Here is a 24,105-nt window from a genome sequence, read left to right on the forward strand (position 1 = left end):
GGATTAACACTGTTGTCCAACAGAAGTGAGGACTGGGTTAAGGTCTGTTCTGACACCATCTGTCCCTTTGGCTCAGCGTGATGGCTTTGGAGCCTTTTCTTTTCTTTCCATGTGCACTCACTCTCTGCCTCACTCTCACAGATTTAAAAGGGTGATAGTATGGAAACAGCTCCAGCCTGTGGTTGTACTTTTCCTGGAAAAATATTCATGAGGACAGAAGTGGATGAAGAGGAGATATGTGACAGCTACAGCAGCGGGTTTAAAACGTTGATGAATTAAGAAGACTGGTCTTTTTAGATCACGATAGAACTTTAATTTTGTTAAACCTTTTATCCATCATTTATTATTTTTGAAATAACATAACATTACGTACAGAAGGCACTTACAAAAACAAGTTAAATTACAGATGCTGTTATTATAAACATTATATTAATGATTTAAAAAACATAACAGAATGATAAAGACATGAATGACAGCACCATTGGCAAATTTTTAACAGTACATCTCAAATAAAATTTAGCATGATTCGAATCTACAGTACAATAAAAAACATTACTCATTTGTTATCAATGTAATAATGCCCGAGCTATGCTTGCAAGTATAACTTAAGCATCAAGATAAAAAGCGTAAAACTCAACAGTTTTTGTTTTTTTTCACTAGTCAGAGGTTTGTTTTATTTTACATATTAGGCTTTGTGGTTTCTGCTCTGTGCAAGTCCTGGTACATCTCTATTAGACGAGTGGCCTCTCTCTGTCCTGACAGCAAAGCACCATGGGTAGTGGAATAGTATTTTCTGTGGGTGGCCTCTCCAGCGAACAGGACCTGTAGAGGCTGAGGAGGGAGGACAGGAGAAAGATTTTGAGAGAAGAAAACCAGATTCAAAACAAGAGCTGTCAGTGTCATCTTGACATATTTTTGGCCTCTTGCGCAGCTGCATTTTCTATTTCCATCGCTGATTCCTCCGTTAGCGCTCCACATGTAGGAGGCTGCAGTAACTTTGCTTCAGGGCTTAAGATTTCAGGTTGACAGGGTTGAAGGACTTCAGCAGAGAGGTCATGCTATTCCTTCAACAGTGTCAAGTGAGCACACAAACCCCCGCCTCCAGCCCCCTTCACCCAGAACGCATCAGGTTTCATGGTCTAGACTGCTGGCCAGGAAACAGCCTGCTAACCCCCCCCCCCCCCCCCAAACACCAGCTGTATTTGCTCTGCATGTGCTGCGATGTGACATGGTAGTGATGACACGGCCGCATTAGCCAGATGCTCTCACAGTTCGACCAGGGAGTGTAAACAAGAGTGAAAATACTGCTGTAAAGGCTCTCACAGCTCAGTTTTTCTACAGCGTGCAATGAATAGCTTCCATTATGACGGATTTATCTTAAATATGTAGCCTACACTTTGTTTTACAAGTTCCTTAGTTTCCTATAATTTATGAGCAGTAAATTCACCTGACATTTTCTATAAAGATATATATCATTTGGTGATATGTAAATAGAAAACTGGGGCTCAGCTTGCCTTTGTTTAATTCCATTTAACTGATACCACAACATAGAGGCTCTTTTTATCAGTGCACAGCAGGTCAGCTAAACATACAACAAACATCCAATTTAACATATGTGAGGAATAAAGTTTCCAATAATAAGTCAATATTGGATCATTGTTAGACTGGGTTTATATCAGGCCCGTGCACAGAAATGACTGGGCCCCTGAAAAGGTCCACTGATCTTTTTTTTTTAGTTGCCAACATGTCAAATTCTACCGTTCTGTCATTTATCTCAGTGTCAGACGCACCGGGCAGTGAAAATTGTTGACGTGCCAACAACCCAACTCATCAAAAATCTGAACTTTGTCAGTGGACGTTGATGTTAGACACCAGCGCACGGAGGCACTCTTTGTGGCAGTATGATACACAGTGTGCAGCGGCGTTACCTAAAGAGCGAGAAATTCTGTATAGGGGTGTGGGAGGGGTTGTTGATAAGTTAAGAAAACTCTGGTCTTTCAATTTATAGCTGTTTGTTTGCTGTGTAAAGCCAAAATTCAATGGAGTTACTTTAATAACAACATATTGTACTAGTTTGTGATGTATGTTGACCTGATTAGTAAGAACTGTGCTCATTTTAAGCCAAACCAGATGATTTTTTTCTACACCTTAACTTGTGCTAACCCAGTGTTTGACCTACATTGTAAATTTATTTGGAAAAACACTGTGTGTACGTAATGAGCAGAAACTGTAAATTTCCCTTTGAAAACCAAATCATTGCGAAAAGACACAATGACGCCTTTCTGACCCAATCTTACAGTATAAAATCTGACATATTTATAAATTATTTTTAAAATTTAGGTTTACTTTATATCTAATTGTTAAATGAACCCAAACTTAAAAATGAGAAGTGAAATTACCCTGTTACCCTGTTCTGTTAGCAACTTCAGTAAACCAAGCTGGTCTGATTGAATGTAGCTATTGATAAATTTAGGAGATCTTCAAGTTCAGTTTTCCAAACATGTCTAAAAAAAAATAAAAATATGATTGGCTAGTTTGCAATGAACAGAACACATATATTTAGCACAGTAAACTTGGTTTACTGAAATTTATCAAATCTATATAGAATGATTTAAGTTGCAACAACTTCACAAAATTAAGTAAAAATAAGAGATTAATAGTTATATAAACTCAAAATTCTCAGGGCAATTGGGTTCCTAGATTTATTTTTTTGTTTATTTATTTTTTTGGTAAAATCTAATTTTACACTGTATATTGTAAACTTCACACAGGGATCTAATTTCAGTTACATTAAATCTTAGCAGTGTTCGTATTTTGTTGTTATTGTCTTACTGCAGCCTTGGTGGTGTTGGCATAAGGTAGTGGCATGGCCAGCCTCTCACAGTCTCCACCGCTTGATCCCACCCTGGTGAAGGAGTAGGAGCCTCGGATGAAGGGGTTACTGCCCCACGAAGAGCGCAGGACACGCCAGGGCTTAGGAATGTCAGGGTTCCCTGCGGACAGGAGGACAGAGACGGAATTAGTGCACAAATTTAATGATGATTATGGATATTCTGGTGTCCAATGCATCACACAAACCAGTTCAAACTAAGAAAGTAGCGGGTGTGAGTTTACTGGGACATCCAGTCTGCCATCTCTAATCAAATGGTGACCCTCTTTGAGCAGAAAGGCACCAGCAAGTCTATATGTAATTAAACAACAGCTGAGGGGATTAAAGCACTTTGACCTACATGAGGAATGCATGCGATTTACACTCTGCAATCTATGGGAAGTCCACCAACCTCATCATGACGGGACAGTCACTGTTTCCATATTCACTCTGTGACCTATTTCTGAGGCAATCACTTTACAGGCAATAATCTGAGTCATTCCTACAGTGCAGGATGTGCACATTTCTAATCTATTCCCAAGAAGTGAGTCAACTGATGGTCATACCATCAGTACCACCACTTTTTATTACATTTTCTGTTGCAGCCACCTTGAAGCAGCTTCTTTTATTTATCCAGGAAAATTCCTCAGTTGCGCAACAAGTGATGTGTTTAGGTAACTAGTAGCCGCAACACTAGATAAGACTTGGATAAAATAAAGCACACATGACTTTTTTGTGTATCTGTGTCACACAAAAATGAAGTAGGACAGATCAAATGTCAAGGCCTCTTCACCTTATCTAACATATGATCAGTGTTTCTGCTCTGTGTCGCTTTTGTGGTGCTGACACCGGACCAGTTAGCTGATGCTCACTTGAAACAAAACACCCGAGTCTTTCAGCTGTATTATCTGTCCACCTATTGTCATGAGAAAGCTTCTCACGTCATAGTTGAAGCTTATGTCATTTCCTATATACAACCCAACGAAGTAACTTTTTGTATGAGTCACTGAGCTCAATCTCAGACTCCCAGGGCTGAGGTTGAGCTGTTAGTTTTACATCACTGATTGTTGGTGAAAACTTAACTAGAATAGAGCCGGAAGACAGGAAGACAAGTTGATCTGTTTTTTGTCAAACACAAAGCATTTGTATCTTTTATAAAGAATATATTTTTCTTTAAAGATACAGTCCATAACCTTTTTGAGAAGAACTTTTTGTCATATTTGCTGAAACTGTCACTATATTCCCAAAGAAGTACACTTGAGAGATAGTCACTGGAAAAAAAGTATGTTCCTCTTCCTGTACTGCCTGTAATGGCATTCGCTAGGAATCTATCACACAACCAATCACAGCTGAGGAGTATCTATAACAGCTGTCAAGCATTTTAATCACTGCTCATAAACTACTGTCAAGCTAGGCAGTGCTTATCAAATAAATATAATATATATAATAAATATCTGATCAGCACTGCCTACTTTGATATTGTGAGTGAAGTTCACAAGCAGTGTATGATATAACTGACAGCTGTGCTCGAGACTGCTTGGCTTTGGTTGATTTTGTTCATGTGTAGTAAGGGCAACGAAAGTGCTATAGATGGATATAAACTAGGTAGAGGAATATTTTTTTCACAGATTATCTATTTATTTAGCGCTATGTAAAATTTTTTCATAAGCTGTCAACTGCAGGTTTAAGAGATGATCTTTGATTAGATAAGGATTTAAAATATCAGAGTGGGGATAAGTGAAACACAGAAATGACTCCTGTGTAGAGATCAGTCTAGAAAACCCGAGGAAGCGTCTTTGGTGTAAACAGGATGTATGACAGGTAACATCTGCCCACAATACACAGTTCTGTTTCCTGTGCGTTCGTCCTGACCTGTAAAGCGCCTCAGCAGCTCAGTGCAGGTCTCAGCCACTGTTTCGTCATCGCAGCGCTCCATATACAGCGCCTCCTGTCCGCAGATCCAGCCGCTCAGCATGTAGCCGTAGCGCTCGGGCGGGTAGAGGACGTCAAAGCTGCAGATCTTCTTGTACCACAGCTCCTCGGGGTAGGTCAGCTGCTCTAGCTGAGCCTCGTCCTCCCACACAAACTGGATGCTGTTGCACTCAGGGCTCCAAAAGGGCTCTTTGTACTCTAAGAATATCTTATCGGTGGTACTGATGCCCAGCTTCTCGATGGCGAGCACTTTGTCCTCAGGCAGTGAGGGGGAGAACATGACCTCGTGGTTCTGTTTCAGGACGCCCAAAGATGCTGTCACGATCACATGGTCAGCTGTGATCCACTCCTCGTCTTCGCACTCCACGTAAATTGGGTGCCCCAAGATCAGGGGGTCCTCGTGAGGTTGGCAGCTATGGTTGTTTTTGTTGTGGTTGTTGTCCTGGTGGGTGTCGCTGTTCTGGGCAATGACCTCCCGATGCTGGGCTGAGAAGTTCCAGTGGATGCAGCGGATTGGTTTGCTAAGGCAGATGGTGCGGGAGGGGATGTCCTGGGCCAGGAGCTCCACGACCTTCATGAAACCTTCAGGAATGACATAATGTGCACCAGGGATCTCCGTCCACTCGCCAAACTCACTCAGAGACACCTCATCCATACTGGGAGAGCTGCTTTCACAGCTCTCCACCTGAAAATGAAAACACAGAAAATCAGATCAATTAAGTTTCCACAGCGGTGGAAGAAGTATGCAGATCTTTTACTTAAGTAAAAGTAGTAATACCACCATGTGAAAATACTCTGTTACAAGTAAAAGTCCTGCATTGAAAATGTTACTTAAGTAAGAGTATAAGTGAAATTACGAAAATATACTTAAAGTATTAAAAGTAAAAGTACCAAATGCAGAAAGATATTTAAAAAACAAACAAACACCAAATAAATCAAATTTATATACAAAAATAGAAAATATTTTTTTTAAAAAAAACAATAACTCAAGTATTTTAAAAAAACAGAATTACCCAAAAAACTAAATGATGAAAAAATGAAGAAAGACACCAAATAACCTAAAATTAATATAAAAATAACACTAACAAAAGCACCCTAAAAAAGTCAAAAATATTTTTGACAAATGAGAAAAACCAACAGTCAAACACAAAATTATTGCACAAAAACATCGAAAACTTGATATTATAAATAATGAAAAGAAAAAAACTAAACTCTAAATCATTGTTTTTTTTGAAGAAGAAAAACTCAATTACAGAAAAATAAGTAAAAATACCCCTAAAACACTCAAAAAAAAAAAATTTAGAAATAAAAACTTAAATATTTATCAAAGAGAATTAATTTTCTGTCAGTTGACTTATTGATTAATCAACTAATAATTGCAACGGTACATGTGCTGTATGTGTATTTTTTTTTCATTAAAATATGCATTTAACCTGAGAATGTCTTATTTAAAGAATAAAAATCTACTTTACAAAAATGTGCGGGCCAACACAGCCAGCAGCAGATTTAAAAGAAAAGTTGCAGACATCCAACATATGACAGGTAATTTTATTCTGAAAAAAACTGAGGCAAAAAGTCTACACCCTGATGCACCTTTCTGCAGCTTCTTCAGCTCCTCTAGACCCAAACCAGTCTGCAGCAGACTCTAAGATGCAGGGGTTGCATATCTAAACGTTTTTTTTTTTTTCAGTTTCAAGAAGAACATTGAAGACAGATCATTAGCTAATTATTGTCTCATTAACCCTTGCTGTTGGAGTCAGGAGGCACACAGTTTAGATGAATATTTGCTATCTCATCCCCAGGGAGACTGTAGACCAGTAAACCAACTCTGTTTTCATATAGTTTCTCACATTCCTTAATTGTAGATTCATGAATGCATGGGACACACACACACACACACACACACACACACACACACACACACACACACACACACACACCTTGAGGTACTGTTGAAGCATGGACAGTTTGAGCTTCTTGGTGCTCTCAGAATCATCAGGATCCAACATGATCCTCTTGCGCACCACGTCCCGCGTAAAGACGCCAACGCTGTTCTGGCTCTCGGCGCAAACTGGCTTCCCATTCTGGAAGAACTCCTGAGTCAGCTCGTACACCTAAAGCAGGGGGATCAGGAGGAAGAAGAAAGAGGAAGGAGGTAAAGAAAGCGGAGAAGTGTGAGAAAGAAACCAGCTGAGTTCAGTTCAGGGAGGTCAGGTCAGATTGTCTCACATGGTGAAACTGCAGCATGATGGAGAGACACCACAGGCAGCACAAATCACTGCACATTAAAAATAAATGCTGCCAGCAGCTACAAAAGCATCACTTTGTTAATGAGTAGAAAATAGAAGAAAGCAGGAAAAGAAGACTTGTTGCTACGTTGATAAGATGCTACACAATGGCTGTGTTCTGTCTATGTTAACACCAGATACATCAGAGGTGATAATGCATCATTTCTTTGAAAGTAACACCAGTGACGTATCAACATGTATCAAGTCAAAATATTAACACTAAGAATCTGGACCCTGTTTACTTTAAAAGACCAGAAAGAATAAGCATTGGGTGGATTTATTGTCAGAAATTGAATCTAACATTACTACATAATTTCATTAGTGTATAATCACCAGAATGAGACCTTGATGGCTATATTGGGAGTAAGTCCTCTTCCACAGAGCCTGTCATGTTTCTACAGTAGCTCTGAATGGACACACCAAACACTGCCTCTAGAGAGGGCCATTTGCATTTTTACTGACTCTGAAGGCCACTGTAGGTTTTCTACATGCTTGGAAAGGAAGGGGCATTCAAATGGTTGCAATCTCAAAATTGACCGACAAATGCCACTAAATTCTACACACTGGAATTTGAAGTTAATGAAGTTGGATTTTAATATATAAAAGTGTTTATATATATGTATGTATGTATATATTCAATATGCAGAACACGATGCCCAGCTGTAAGTGCATGTGTCGTCTGGTAAAGTTTAGCATTTGCTGAAGACAAAGGCTTTGGCATTATAATTCAATAATTAAATATAACTTTGAAGTTTAATTCATTATGGTGTTGGACTGTACAGGCTGTTGTCATGAACTCTTATGTTTTTTCTACAAAATACATTTTGCTAAACCTACGTTAAGTATGTTACATCATTCATGGGACACTAAGTCATACGATATCATACAAACTGTTGTATTAGGATATGTTGGATTGTGTGTTGACATAGTGCTGGCACAATTAGTTAATTTGTCAATTAGATGATGTGATGTCAGACTGTTAGCTTTGCATATTTTCACAGGATTCAGGATCTCAGATGTGAATAGTATATATTTACTTAATTCTTTGACTTCTGTGGTAGTAAACTGTATGTTTTGGGTTTTGGGGTTGTTGGTTGGTCAAAGAAGCAATTTGAATTTGAGTAATTTTGGCTGTTGTTTTTTCTGCATACCAAGTGATTAAAGAAAAAATACATTAATTAAACATATTAAAATAAAAATAGGTGTTATAAAGAACAGTTGTGATTCTGGAGGTCTGGAGAAACTCGCTCAACAAAAAGATGAAAACCATAAAGAGTAGAGCCCTTAGCATAATGAGTCATCTTCACATGATGTTGACCATGACCCTGGTCCTCATCACTCTACAAAGTGACAGACAGCGCTAAATGGCATCACAAAGAGTGATAAGAGTGCGTTGACCCTTACGGATGGTTGGTTATTGAAAAACACATCCTGGAGAAGGCAGCTTAGCGGCTTTACTTGTCTGGTCAACATACACAGAAAGTATGATGAAGATTTTCAAAGGCTGAGGATGACTTCACAATGCTGCTAAATCTAAAATAGGCAACCAAATCCTCAGTCTTTAGGATGCTGAAACTGTGCCTGTGAAGGTAGGGTAGGGTTTGCAGATGTGAACTTTCAGTATGAATATTTTTCACAAGGAGGCAGATTGGTTGATTTATTTTGGACCCAAGATCACACACAAAACACAGACGTACAAAGGGTTAATAAAATAATAAAAATCCCTTCTTTGTGTCCATACCTTCTCTCTCTAACTGCTTTTCCAGACGTGACCTACTTAAGCTATAATAATCATTCTCTGACGGGGGCTGCTGCACAGCACGGAGCAGAGAACCGAGCCAACGGAAATGGTCATTTCTTGTTAAATTCAGCCTGCTTTTGTGGACATTTTATTGGTTTTCCTTTAAGATAGCTGAAGCTTTATTTAATAATGTTGTGATGGATGTTAGTAGTGGCCTTTATTTCCCTTTGAATAGCTTTAAGATTGTTAAAATCATCTTTATCATCACTGTCTGACAGTATCTGACACGCACTACATAATCAGTCTGTTCCAGCTCTGCAATAAAGCAGCATGATGTTTGTTCAAACTCAGTTCTCCATGTTTTTATGCCTCTGTGCCGACCATAGCCGTGGCCTGAGGTATTATGTTTTTGTGAATGTAATATCTCACAAATAGCTTGAGAGAATTTCTTTAAATTTGGCACAAACATTCACTTGGACTCAAGTGTGAACTGATTAGATTTTGAGGGTCATAGGTCAAAGGTCAAGATCGTTGTGACATCATCTATTTGTTTTCTCATGAACGCAATATCCCAAGAATACCTAGAAGGAATATCTTCAAATTTGGCACAAAAATCTACTTGGACTCAAGGATGAACTGATTTTATTTTGGTGGTCAAAGGTCACTGTGACCTCGTATGCATTTTAATTCACGAACGTGATTTCTCAAAAAGAAATTACCTCAAATTTGACACAAATGACAACTTGGGATCAAGAATAAACTGATTAGAATCAGATGGTCAAAGGGTAAAGGTCAAGGTCACTTGAAGCTCACAAAAGAATATTTGGCTATAATTCAGAAATGTATATGCTAATTTTTTAGAACATTTCACACAAATGTCTAAAAGGACATAATGCTGATGAAATCAGTGACGACATTTGATTGTCCTAGAGGTTAAAGGCCAACTGTAGCATAGTAATAATTAGCACTTTTCTGGCCATTACCCCGTATCATATCTCAAGAGCAGAACGGCATCATTTGCTCAGATACTGAACTGGTGACAGAAATCTTGAAATCCTGCTGAGTGTACAGATCTGCTGTGCTGCTGGGGGGGAGATGTATGTGAAGCATTCAAGTTTCACAGACATGAATGTAAACTGTACATATAACTTGACTGGTGCGCAGACAGATACAACTGCAAAGTGGTAATTTTAGTTATGGCTGCACCGTTTTGTCAAGAGGAAATATTCCAGATGTCTTAGTGTATCATTTTATACTCATTTCCTCAAACATACATAATATCATATTTTGTATTTTGAATCAGTAGAGACTTTAAAGTTTTGAAGGTTTCAACAATATTTGGCTGCATTGCATTTGCGGCCCTGTGATAGTCTGGCGACCTGTACAGGGTGTATCCCGCCTTCCACCCGATGACAGCTGGGACTGGCTCCAGCCCCCCCACGACCCTTACAAGGACAAGCGGTTACAGAAAATGACTGACTGGCATTATTTTTTAAGGTAGATACCACTGGTTAATGTGCTGCATAAATTAAATTACATAACATTTTTATATGCTAGGCAGGCTTAACAGTGAGTATCTGTGCTCTCCTCCATGCATGCATCCATTTGTGCATTCAAGTGTGAATTCCACATGTGACCACAGCACGCATATCTGTGTGCATATGTGTCCCCTCACCTCGTTGTACAGGTCACTGAACTCCTCCACCAGGTCCTTGGGGATCCTCTTTCCAACATTAGTCTGGTAGTGAGCCACACCATTTTTGGTGTACAGGCTGATGCGTCCCACGCTCCTCTCCGCGTCCGCGGTGTGCTCCAGCAGCCCGTTGTCCTTTGCCAGGTGGTACACTGGGTTCCCATTGGCACCATGGATCCAGGTGGCTCCAAGCTCCAAAGTTGCTTTTCCTATAAAAATTAAAGCAACACAGATCAGTGTGAGTTTGAAAAAAAAAAAAAAAGATGTGTTTGAACTCTGCAATTGACTTTGTTGAAGCACAGTCGCACTTGAGTGTTAGATAACTGGACAGTTCAACAAGGAGGTCAACTCAATTAGCATTCTGCAGTTACTTAAGCCCACTGGAATACCGTGTCTTTAACATTTTTCCTGAGGATGTTGGCATCACACACTGTTTTTCTTTACAATCATTTATATAACAGAAACACTGGCCAACAGAAAAATGCTTCTATGATTACATAATGTCTAAGCACATTAAGAGGCATTTATATAACGGATGCAATCATCCGTGTACCTGACATACAGGTTTATGTTTGACAGCATAATATGCTTTTTTTTCCCTCTTTCATGTGCATACAGCAGTAGCACTAAGAGCAGATGCTGTTCCCTTTTTGTTTGTTCTTGTGAGTTATAAGAATTTGAATCATGCAACCTTTTTCTGGCGTTAAAACCTGCAGTTCAGCCGACTTTGTTGGGAAAAATACCAGCATCATGCAAGCAGATAAAGTATAAAGCATATGACGGAGGATATCCACTTGTCCATCCATCCATTTTCATCTGTTTATCAGGAGCTGGATTTGCAAAGTCATAATTTTCAGAAAAAAGTTGACCAGTTTACAAGAATAAAGTCATAATATTACAAGATTAAACTTGTAAATTTACAGGGAAAAGTAGTAAATTGTTAAACTTGTTCATTTATAAGAAAAGAAAGTTGTAATAATATAGGATTAAACTTGCAATTTCATGGCAAACAAAGTCCAAGATTAAGACTAGAGTAGGGTAAAATGGTATACACAGCATACAAAATTCATTGGAGCATATATATGAGTTTTTTCCCAAAAAATTGAAACTTTTTTTTTAAAATTATGACTTTATTCTCATAACATTGTGACTGTATTCTCAAAATCTAAGATATTTTTTCTTTATAATGGCCCTTATCCTCTGTTGTAACTTTGATACAAAAGAGGCAGATGCAAGCATGGCTTTTAAATTTGTAACTCCAAGTTGTATCGGAAGATTCTTTACTCTTGTATCAGCAATCGAATAGTGCGTTGTATGTATCTAGCAGAGAAAAATGGGGAGGAAATACTTTTATCAAGTGTGCCAGAATTGTCTGTACAATAATAATTTCTAATGCTGAAAAATTATTACTATTAACCCACATATTAATGGACTTCAAGAAATAGTTTGAAAATAGGACCTTGGTAACATAAGACTTTGGGAACTTATGACCACACCTTGGAAACATTGGTATCCTGGGAACATTGGACCATGGGAATGTAGGAATCAGGGAACATAAAACTTTGGAAACTTAGGCCATGTTTAGACGAGAACGGCCCTACTAAAAACAGCAAAGGTTTTCCTTTGTGTTTTTACAAAAATCTGTGTTAATTTGTAACATTGTGAGAATGATCCTTGTGTACACAGAAAAAATGAAAATGCTGGAGTATGCATGCCAGGCCAGTAGTTTGTGGTGTAACTTTATAATGACACATCACAGAAGAACACCACGTGCATGGGCAAAGTGCGGCTGTGACGTCAAAATTCTCAAAGGATCTGCGCATTGCCAGTTTATATGTAGGGGTTGCATTTTCATGTGAGCAAAAGGTCAAACAGTAACAAAAGTGTAAGTTTTTAAGTTTCATACAAGAACCGTTGCCATGTAAACGGGCCCTTAGTATCTTAGGAACACTGGACCCTGGGATCATGGGACCCAGGAAATATGGACTCTGGGGAACATTGGACCACGGGTACTTAGTATCTTGGGAAAATAAGACCATGGTATCACAAAAATGCTCACATGAATTTTAAGGACATCTGAGCTAAAATAATGCACATAACTACAAAGTTAAATTCATGATAACCCATTAAACTGCTTGATGTCTAGAGAAATGAAAAGGCAGAGGTACGTTAATAAATGTGTTGTATGGTGAACGGTTATGGTGTTTAGGTGTTATTCACAAACAAGTTTAACACAAAGTTTGAGGTAACAGCAGGTTAACAGAGATGTGTTCTCTCACCGAGCTGAACACTGTGAACTCTCCCGCCGATGTGGTCTGACGCCTCTAGGACAGTGACATCCGTGAAGCCGTTTTTCAGTAGGATCTTAGTTGCAGCAAGGCCGGCCAAGCCAGCACCAATCACTACTATTCGAGGCTGCCAATGGGTGCGTAGGCCGCTACTAAGAGGATCATCAGTGCTGTCTGAGGAAATTTCACAACTTTGCATGCCGTCCACGATCCTCTTCGATGGAGTCTGTGGGCAAATTAGAGAAAAGGACTCAAGTTAAAAATGGCGCCATTATAACACAGAGTCAGCAGGCGACAGGCACTCACACTGCAGAGTAATACTGAGTGACAGAAATGATATACTAACTCATAAATACACACACTGCTGGCTGGGTGGGTCATGTTGGGTTGCAGTGTGTTACCTTCAATGCACTCATCTACCATATCCCCAGTGAGTATTTTCAGCTACTGATCACTGCTCATCTCTGTTGATGCAGTTTGTCTGTATATGTTGTCAAGATTTTACAGAATATTGGTCACATAAAATGATTTTTTGGACAGCACTGAAAAATCCCATTTAAAAAACATCAACAACACGGTGTACAGAGACAATTTATCTTATGAGCATGTGAAAATAGCTTGTGTGCACAAAATAATTTATTAAGTGCAAACAAGATCCATATCATGTGAGCACAAGCTAATATGCTGTGCAAACAAATTATCATAAATTAAATTAGCATTATAAATTATTAGCCTGTGCTTACAAGATAAAAAAAATATTTCAGGACTCCTTGAAGGTCATTGTATTACATACAGTAATACAACATGGAAGCTAAGCAATGTACTGCTGTAGAAGCTGGTTAGCAACTAAATGTATTTGAGCCACCGAAAGAAATTCCCCCTAAAAATCAGCATCAGTTTAAGTGTATGCTTTATTTTAGAATATTTTCACCGCTTTACCTTAATGTCAGACAGTGATTTCCAATTTGAAAATGAAGCTGTTTTATTGTTTTCTTCAAAGCCGCCACACTCCATTAACAAAAACAGTCATTTTAGCTCACTGAACACAAGAGCTGCTGATCCAACACTGTGTCGACCATTTAGTTAGTGTTATTTTATGACTATAGCGAATCCAAACATCTGGCTTTAAAACACCAAAGTCATACGATAACACTTTAAAAAATTGTTGATCAAGGCAGCGTTAGAGCAACAGCTCCTGTGATCAGTGATGTTAAATCACTCTTTTTCTTAATAGAGTCTGGCTTTAAAAAGAGCAATGTAATGGTTTTATTGTCGTCTGATATAAAGGTAAAGCCGTGAAAATATTCTTAATACGTATATTCTGCATATAAACTTTTGTTATTTTATTTATTTTTTTTAGGTGGGACTTTTTTAACATGGCTAAAATACTTTTCTTTTTTTTTGCCCCGGTCATGTAAGACTCCAGCCTGCTTCTCCAAACTGGGGACGTGCCGACTGCCATCTACTGTATGTAATATACTGTCTATGGATAAGTCCCTCATATAGCCCCACTTCAAAAAATCTGAACTACCCCTTTAAAAAACAGTGTCCATGTTACTTTTGATGATCCACAAAAGATGCTATAAACAATTATCACTAAAACTCTAAATATTGTTGTAGTGAGGTCTGTGGATTATAACACCAACACAGTTTCTGGAAAGGCACAAAACGGTCAAATTTGTAAATGCAATATTTCAGTGCTGTGACCTCCACAAGCTAAATTACTGTACCTCCAATCAGCTGGGTGGAAATCTCAGAGAGACAGATTTCTCAAAACGTAGCAGGACTACTACCACAAGAAACATCATTTAGCTGAACTGATTCTTTACTTAAAAAAAAAAATGAGCTATGCACCTTCAAGCTTTGCACAGATAATTTGGCCTCTTTGGAGCTCTGTTCTCTTGAGTTGCCTTTTAAGTGCTGATTATCGGCATTCCCCTCAATATGACCCATGTGTACAGCTGTATTCATAACTGATTAATTTAATTTCAAGTCTTTTCTATCACGTGTTTGTATGAAGTTGTCTCTGTTGAGCATATGACCACATTAAAGGTCCCCATAATGTGAGGGAGCAACCCTGTTATATCTGTCAGCTAATAGACTATGTGCAAACAAAAATCTTTTCTTATTGCACATCTCAAAATTGCTCAGGGATACTAACATTCAGAGTGGAAAATACACATGCCACCTTGTTATTCCAGTGCAAAAGGTTGCTTGCTGTGAATGTATGACCAGCTGTGTGCGAGAATAATACAGTGAGAGCCTATTCAGAGGACATTCCTGTTAAACCAGAAGAGAAATTTATTGACTGTTTTTCATTGAAGGCATACGCAGTTACAACTGTTATCTAAGACTATCCCTTTAATATGAAACCAGTGTGTTTTTCCAGTCCTCCCGTGCATGAAGAAGACAGTGACAATCCAGCCTGTTCTCATTCTGAATTTATCAAATATCGTCACTTTTGCAGGGATTTTGGCGTAAAATCCCGTCGCTAAATGCCAACTTTAGCGTCTGTATGAGACGCTGCCGTGCGGATTTAGCTGAGAATATGGCCAGATGGAACCTGCACATCATATCAATCATCGCTATGTCCTATGATAGTGTGCCAGCTATTGAGCCTTTCGGCAAGTGCAGACCAAATTTTTATACCCGTCTTATATCCCAGTGATATAACTTGACAACACGCCGTGACTTTTCCACTTTTTCAACCCCCTTGGTTTTGAAACCTTGAGTTTGGCTGTTGCTATCTTGGATTTTGAGGAGCTAGAAGTGACTATATGTTAGACAAGTGGGTGGAGCTGAAGACGAGTGAGGGTCTGACTGAGTTAGAGGGCTGACTTGCTTTTGGAGCCAGCCTTAAGGGCCCATTGGAGGAACTGCCGTTTTTTAGCACTCCCTGTTGGCTTCATTTTTCAGCACTGAGGTTGCTGCTTGGCCAGGACTCATCAAATACATGCACTTTGTGCACTACAATTCAAGATCACTGTGAAAGAGGACAGTGGCCCTCTTAACTTGTTTTCAACCTTTATTTAACTTTGACTTAAGTGAAACTGTGTTGTAATTAAGATGTCAGTCTTGACAGCTCTGCTGGATGAATCACAAGAGCTGACAAAGAGAGTCAGAGAGGAAATCACCAGTCAGCACTGTAAGAAAAGATATGTGGAGGCAACATATGTTGAAGAAAGACCCAGCATGGGATAAACTAAAGAGGATATATACAGTACAGGGAGTTCTGTAAATCTATGTAACATCCTTTTTCAAAGTCTACCAGAGTCTTGGTTTACCGCTGACCTCCAACACAGATGTGGATTAAACCTGCTGATCTTAAAGGGTCAACACATGGGTCATCTGATCTGACTTCATGACCCTCGTCCTGAAAGTGGGTTGGACATGGCACAGATTTACTGAACAGGCATTTCCAATAGAAGTGGCAGTACATAAACATACATCAGGAGACAATTTGCTATCTAAGATTTTGCCATTTATATCATCTTTTCAACATTTTTGGGTGTATTAGGCCATCATGGGCAAGGTAACCCATCAATGAGTTGAGCTGTTTTGCAGCAATATGGCATTTTTATGATTTTTGCATCTATGTAATGAGATTTCTTGATTTGAAAAGTATTTATGCACTGAATTTAACTAAAACAGACCTTCTTTTCTGTTATTTTCATTCATTTATCAACTATCTGTAAATTGATTTTTGAGAAAATGTATTATATATTAGTGCTCATGTATACAAGGACATAGGTTTTGTTTCAAAATTGGGGTGAGACATATATATATATATATATATATATATATATATATTTATATAAAGCACTTTGTAAACTTGCTTTTGATAAGTGCTATATAAATAAACTATAGTGTTTGTGTGTTATATGTAACAACTGAGTAATTTATCCATATTGCGCAATCCTGGGAGACTTTGGTCTGCGCTTGTAGTTTCTAGCACATTACTGTTGAACCACAAAATTACACTGAATTACATCTTTGTATTACCAAATAAAGCCATGTTTCAGTTCCAGTTCTATCTCTCTTTCTGACTTATCTCAGCAGTGAATACTTTGCATTAACACAGAAAACACAGAACAGTGTTGTTAATCAATAGAGGATTCCCAGAATCTGAAGCATTGATACATCAACATGAATGGACTCGTTCTTAGGCTTTGAAGAAAAGTAGGCTGCACGGTGATGTTAGTTCCACTTTATACTATTCGTAAAATCAATTATTAATAGCACAATTATCTAAAATGAGAGGTGGTAAAACTTGGTTAATTTAACTGTTTATATTGAATCTGTGGTCATGAATTGAGCTCAACATGTTTGTTTACTGCTGTTAGATACTACAAACTAATCAAAGAATGGATGGAACAAGTTGTGATGTTTTTTTTAATGGATGTTTTTCCAGTACTCTGCTGCTCTTTTATATTATGCTGCTCTTTGAGATGAGGATCAAATGGAGGACACTGCTTTGTGGCAAACAACAAATGTAGACAACATATCTGACCAAATGAGGATGCAGTGGTAGATGGGATTGTTTTATTTTCTGTAAATTACTGTATTTGTTGTATTTAACTTAAATCGACAATTATGGGCAATTTTGCCCGGACGCACAGATCTGGGAAATACCTGGTGTTTGTTGGCAGATCGTCTCAGCAGTTTAGTACCTCTCACTCTACATTATGCCTTGATTTCTGTTTATCATGCCAAGTTTGAAAAACTTTTTGCATGAATTACACTTAGCCTTGTATTGTACTGATTTCCGCCATGCTGTGAAATCTTGGTCAAATAGTTCATTTTCATTGAATTTACACTTCCAAATGTCATCCAGGGTCCAGCGACAGTTAACTGGCAGACAGTGGATCCTCTGCTCTGAGCATCCAGGCCGGGAACAAAATATGAGTGTTGTTGGTTCTGCTATCCTGATCTATGCAATGTTATTGCAAGAGGCACCTGGTAAATTGTTTTTTTTTTTAATAATAATAATAGATGTTACAAATTATTTGGAGATTTGTCATTGCAACATCAGGAAACAAAAACTCCATAAAATCATACTTCCCATGTCTTAACATGTTTAATTTTAAAGATTTAATTAAGGCCTTGTATTTAGATTAAGTCAATGATGTTTAATGCATTTTAAAGAACCTCATAGAGTATTAAATATTTACACTGGCAGCAGGTTGAACATCTACTGTTGTATGAAAAATGATGGTTTAAAAAACCTGCCCCTAGTAAAATCACTTCTGATGAAAGGTAATGTCTTTCAAGCCCCAATAAGCTTGTGTCCCGTGAGTAATAGAGAAAACCATTATATAATTTCAGTAAGCAAATATATAGGGTGTGAAAATGTTTCCTGCCAGGAGACCCCAGGGTGCAGGTGTTCACAGATGTTTCCAATTTAACACACATGTTGCCTCATACAACATTTTAGTAGCTATTTGGGACTAATTGAGTTAGTGGCACATTAACTTCCTGAGGAGTAAAAGACTAAAATCCTACATATTTAAAGATCTGCTCATACTGTCACACAGTGCAATTGTATTTTATGTGTAAAAATGTGGATAAACGACTCAGCCTCTGCTTTGTCTCATAATGTAACTTTAGTGAAGATACTCTAAAGAAACTTGCAGGCACTGTTACTGTCAAGGCCATATATCTTGATAGTTTTGATAAAACTCCAGCAACAAGGTCAATATTGCAATATTATAAAACCCATTACAATGTCTTTCTATTTACTGGAGTTTTGACTTCTTCAGACCTAAATTTATCCTATATAAGGACCTTGATAGTAGGTGAGGCTGTGCCAGAAATATAAACTTTACTTCCAGAAACCAGATGAACAAGCAGGTTTTACTGTTTACTTAAACAGTCAAATGAGGTCAGAAGATCATGTCAGTTCACTGTAATGCAGGAAAACATTTAAACTGTAACAATACTTGCATCGTTTCATAGGAAAATCTGCTTTACAGATTCAGTGTTTACTCAGAAATAATCTGTTAATGTTGGGATTGACCTATAAAATAAAGCCTGTTTCAGCACAAAAATCTATAAATACACACACAGCATTGATTTTAAATGACTGACAGATCGAATTCATAGACAGCCTTTGATCACTTCACAAACTGGCCTCTCTGACAGATTGCGCATCTCTGACTGTTTGCTTGTAATTATTGCACGGCTGGTTAATACACTCACCACATGCCACCTCTCTGTGCTTTGCACCACCACTGCAGATTAACGTGTGGGCCAGCCTTGGGTCGACAGGCGGCTTGGGGTGGGGTGGAGTGAGGAGGGAGGGGGCTACCACTGACCTAGAAATGGCAACCTACAATACAGTTCATCTGCCAGCGGCCTTTTTAAGAGCAGGGCCAGCCTTGAGCAGTAATTTTGAAATAATGTGTCTGACTTCCCGTCTCCCCTGCTTTCTTCTCTCCTTTAATTGTGGACGCTGCTCTTTTAAGCCAAGGCTACTCATGTCTGTCTTTGTCATATCACAGGGGTCTTTGTCAGGCCAAGGGCCCCTTAACTGAAAGACAGGCAGAGCAAGACCCCGATGACATATATTATGCAAAATTGAGTTGCATATGAAACTGGGCTAACAATAATGTAATGATAATAATAATAATAATTATAATAATTATGTGTAGATTAGCCTAAAGTGCCTTGTATAAGCTCTTATTTAAAAGATTGTTTTTGAGGCTTTTACCTTTATTTGATAGGACAGTTTAAGAGTGAAAGGAGGAGAGAGAGGGGATGACATGTGGCAAAGGGCCCGAGGTCAGAATCTAACCCACAGCCGCTGCGGTGAGGACTTAGCCTCTGTATGGGCACACGTCCTACCAGCTAAGCTACTGGGTGCCCTATATATGCTTTTTAAATGTGCATGCAATACTAAGCTATAAAAATAATAATTATTGGCATATTCAAATTTATTCATCATGATTGTTTCTGAAGTGGATGGTGGTCACAAAACAATCCATTGTGGCTCACAAGAATGTGGGTACACTTGGAATAATTATACAGCTAAATGTCTTAATAGTATACAAATTTGCATTTTCTAGTATAGTGAAGGAACAACCCACTCTAGTTTGCCACTGATTGTCTTCGCCTAACGTTCTTATTCTAACACTGACCAATCACACTCCTCTTGCCTAAACCTAACCAATCCAACCAACAAAGACAACGACTACTGGCCAATCATAGGGAGAGTTGAGCGGGTCACGTCTATGCCGTCATTAGAAATGCAAATTTGAATTTAAGAATAGGCCAATTTATCTTTGTTAATTTGTTGGATTCAAGTCTGGTGACCTCTCCAGGGCGCATCCTGCCTCTCGCTCAATGCCAGCAGGGATAGACTCCAGCTCCCCCGCAACACTAAATAGGATAAGCAGCTACGAATAATGACTAAATGAATGAATAAATGTTGGACTCATGTTGATTTGTATTTTCAGACATACTTGAGAAAAAAAATAAATAAATAAAAACTCATTAAACTACCAAACAATAATTTGGCTGTCCCCCTGCAGTAACTCTGAGGACCCCCTGTTGAAGACCAAGACTTTATTAGTGCCGTTTGAGTATTAGCATGGTAACAAACATTTCTACAAATATGCATTTTTAAAAAAAAAAGAAAAAAGTGTTGTCTGAGGGCTTCGTGCCAAAGGCATGACATTCCACACTTTTCTCTCAGCTCTGATTCTCCCAACCTGGGTTGATGGAGTGATGACACCATACACACACACGCACATACACACGCACACATATACACACGCACACACATGCACACAAGCATGCGCTCTGGATATATTCCCCTGCTGCAGATAAAGAGTGCCCTGAGACTCGTAGTATTCCCAAAGATACACACAACAGGCTCAACTGACTGAATAATGGCAGACAAATTATCACCAGTGAGAGATAATAGAATTATAAAAGTTTTCATAAGTATGTAATTCTGTAATTAAGAACACATCCTTGCCTAAAGCCTTGAGAAATAAAATGTGGGTACCACTTCCTCATTAGCCACATGTTATTAAGAGTTTATAAATTAATAATAAGAAATGTAATAAAGCTTCATGAAGCTGTTGTGACATAATTATAATAGACACTTTTCTGTTGCCAGGTTGTACAAAACATCTAGTTGGACAGTTATAAGAGTTCCTTGAAACAAAATCATTTTTTAATAACGAGCGTTAACATTTATACCCACAAACCTAATGGATTAAAACCCTAAAGTACCAAATTATAACTGCAGAGAGAAATGATAGAAAAACAACATTTATGCTTTGGTGGGCTAATTTAAAAAACACACCATCAAAAGCCTTAAAATATAAAATGCAGGTACCAGTTTTTCAAAAGATCCCTGTTACAAAGAGTTTAAAAATTGTAACAAACATCTTTATTGGGAGTTAATAAATCATTTCCCAATACTTTCAAGATCTATTATGAGACAGTTACAGCCAATTTTGCGTTGCCAAGTTGTACCAGTTACTCAAAACAAAATCTATTGTTTATTAGCCTGACAAAAGTTAACATTTATACCCACAGACTTTATGGATTGAAAACCTTTTATTAGTGACTCATTAACATTTCCAAACGCAGACTTGATAAAAAGTTAAAAAGCAATGACACGTGTAAACACAATGATTTTTTTTTCTTATACTAACTTTCTTCTTGATATCTTATTATTATTATGATTATAACTGAGCTATGAATTATTCGCCATACAACAATTATAAACCCTTCACAAAAGCGGGCATATTCGAAAGTAGTACCAAAATGCCAAAAAAAAGAAAGAATTAAATGACAATAAAAACTTTTAATAGATGAGAAAAATCTGACTGAAGCCAAAGAGAGGATTAAAGTGTCTGATGTCATCCTATATTTATGCTGCCTGGCTGGGAAACTCATCTGTAGCCTATAGGAAAACCATTTACTGCCACGTATAAGCTGTGATGCCAAAGTGGCAGCAGTTGGAAACAAAGCGAACAACTTCACTGAGTTACTCTGATTCATCATCTGTGAAAGAGAGCATGGGATGGAGACACAACAAGCCCCTTTAACACATTCAAAAGCGCACGAATGAAGCTAAAAACACAAATCCACCTTATTCCAGGCACTGCAGTTTGTCCCATTAAACGCACACAGCGACCTACAAAACATCAGTGCAACTAACATTTCATGTGATCTGGGATCGGTGTGTTGATGTTGTTGTGTTTTTTTGTGCGCAGCGCTTCCCGTCTTATTAATATTAGTTGACATTTAGTGTAAAAAAAATATCTACGGTGACAACTACGGTAAATAATCTGTTCTCACTATATTTCCAGCGATATGTATTGATACAGCTTGTTCTTTCTGATCATACATTTAAATCCCGGCACTCGCCATCCCCCGCCGTCCGAAATAATAATTCAGTGAAATGTGTTTGTAGTAGAGTAGCTGGTTACCTGACTCTCTTGGTCTTCAGCTTTAAAACCTCAGAGTGCTCCGCTTTCCTTTGTGCCTGTTTTCCCTCAGACCGGCTCCGCTTTGTATTTATGCCTGGAAACCAGAAGCAGCCAGTTTCCCCGTGGCCGCTGCCTCCTCATTAATAAAATATGAGCATGATGACGACAAAGCTCAGCCCTCCACTGCCTGCTGTCACCGAGCTGCCCGCTGCTGCGTAATACACACACACACACACACACACATCCTGTGTGCTAGATACGAGGGAAAAAAATCCTTTTAATCTACGAAAAATTAAAAAAAAAACAGAGGTTTAAAAAAAAAAGAGGTGAACTGTAATATTTATATGAACACAATTAGCTAATGGTTGTATGATGCTGATCTTTTTAAAATGAATGTATACCTATATATATATTTAATATCAAGCACATCTGTGTTCAAGGCATGAAAAAAACATCTTGTGATGGGATCTGTGACTCAAAGGCCCTGACACTGCAAGCCAACGGTCGGCCATCAATCAGTGTTGGGCCATCACTAAGCATCCATGGCATGGCTGTATTATGGGAAGTCTGGATACAGCCATGGGAGTGGGCCTCGTTCATTCCTGTGAGAGCTGCTTATTGGAAAGCTCTTTTGCAGGTGTAGAATCAGTGCTGGCTACCCTGATGTACTGACCCATAAGGCACATGCACTAGAGCAGCTGAGCGCAGCGTAACATGGCCGAGCTGAACATGGCGCAGCTGAACAGTGTGGCTGAGCAGGTTACTTCTGCCGGCAGGACAGCTGAGTTCTGGTTTAGCACTTCGGTAGCTTGAATGGCAGTATAAAAAAATAATCTTGAGGCTTTTTTCATCTTTACAAATGTTATCAAACAGATCGCTTAAATCTAGATAGTGAAATGGGTCATTTCGTGGGGGTTTTGACGCTCACAAGAAATTATTTACTGATTACAGACATCTCTTTCCCGATGTTAGTCAATGGGCAAGTCTATCTGGCATCACTTGACCAACCCCGATGGTGTAAAAGTTGCATCAGAGCCTGGTGCACTTGGTGGGGGCTTTATCCATGGCCCTAATCTTTTTCATGTGTCCTGCAATGCTGGTCTTTGTCATTTTTTTTTTTTTTTTGGACTGATTCAGCTTGTTGAATTGTTGACGACGGAGCTTGTTTGTGAACTCTGACTGGCTGTACAGCTCAGTGCAAGAGAAGGGAAATGGAAATGAGGAAAAGACACAAAGAGCTCCAGTCAAGAGGGCATGAGATCACTTATATAATTAAGATTTTTACCCACTGAGTTCTTCAGGAGAAACCTTTTACCAATAGTTTGTGTTGTTGTTCACTGGCACATAGTAAATATGCTTTGTTTTTTAGACATCGTGTGATGTTGGTAATCTACTTACTGGCTTACTAGCATCAAGATGGTCTCGAATCCCTTTTTAATTGATGATTACAGACTACCACTGTCTGCTGGTATGGAGGGGTATCTCCTCTCATGCATGCACAGAACATATGTATTGGTTGGCCTTCATTTTGGTGTGTTCATGTGCAGCATTTTGGCTGAGACATGGTGAAGTGAGGCGATGCAGCAGGGGGCTTTCATCACCGCTAGATCTCTAATGTCGTTTTATTGTGTGGGGGGGCGCAATGGCACTTTCCCTACTTCCGACTCTCCTTCCTCTGCTACACTTGCTCAGGCCACACAAATCTTTGAACTCAGCCCTCATTTTGATATGGCACCAGACGTCAATATGCTGTCAGAAAAATGTTGGACTCTTGCATTAGACAGAGCAGAAAATTTTGGTTGGAATGAAAATTGGTATAACAATATTTTAAATGTCTTATGATGTGCG

General features: G+C 38.6%; 1 protein-coding gene across 1 annotated transcript; it reads right to left on the reverse strand.

Moving 5' to 3' along the window:
- Nucleotides 1-383: 383 nt before the first annotated feature.
- smox (spermine oxidase) lies at nt 384-22,338 on the reverse strand. Its single transcript, XM_042485882.1, has 7 exons — nt 22,258-22,338; nt 12,803-13,037; nt 10,506-10,732; nt 6,742-6,915; nt 4,742-5,486; nt 2,833-2,993; nt 384-831 (listed from the first exon to the last, which is right to left on the reverse strand). The coding sequence occupies exons 2-7, from the start codon at nt 13,008-13,010 to the stop codon at nt 679-681; spliced, it is 1,668 nt and encodes a 555-aa protein (XP_042341816.1). The 5' UTR covers nt 13,011-13,037; nt 22,258-22,338; the 3' UTR covers nt 384-678.
- Between the last annotated feature and the right edge of the window lie 1,767 nt (nt 22,339-24,105).

The sequence above is a fragment of the Plectropomus leopardus genome, chromosome 4 (genome assembly GCF_008729295.1).
Source record: "Plectropomus leopardus isolate mb chromosome 4, YSFRI_Pleo_2.0, whole genome shotgun sequence".
NCBI lineage: Eukaryota > Metazoa > Chordata > Actinopteri > Perciformes > Serranidae > Plectropomus > Plectropomus leopardus.

Coding starts and splice junctions, on each gene's coding strand:
- smox (XM_042485882.1), bottom strand. CDS start 13,010: ATGCAAAGTTGTGAAATTTCCTCAGACAGCACTGATGATCCTCTTAGT. Junction 10,733..12,802: donor AGTTCACAGTGTTCAGCTCG/GTGAGAGAACAC, acceptor TAATTTTTATAG/GAAAAGCAACTTTGGAGCTT. Junction 6,916..10,505: donor TCAGTGACCTGTACAACGAG/GTGAGGGGACAC, acceptor CCCCTGCTTTAG/GTGTACGAGCTGACTCAGGA.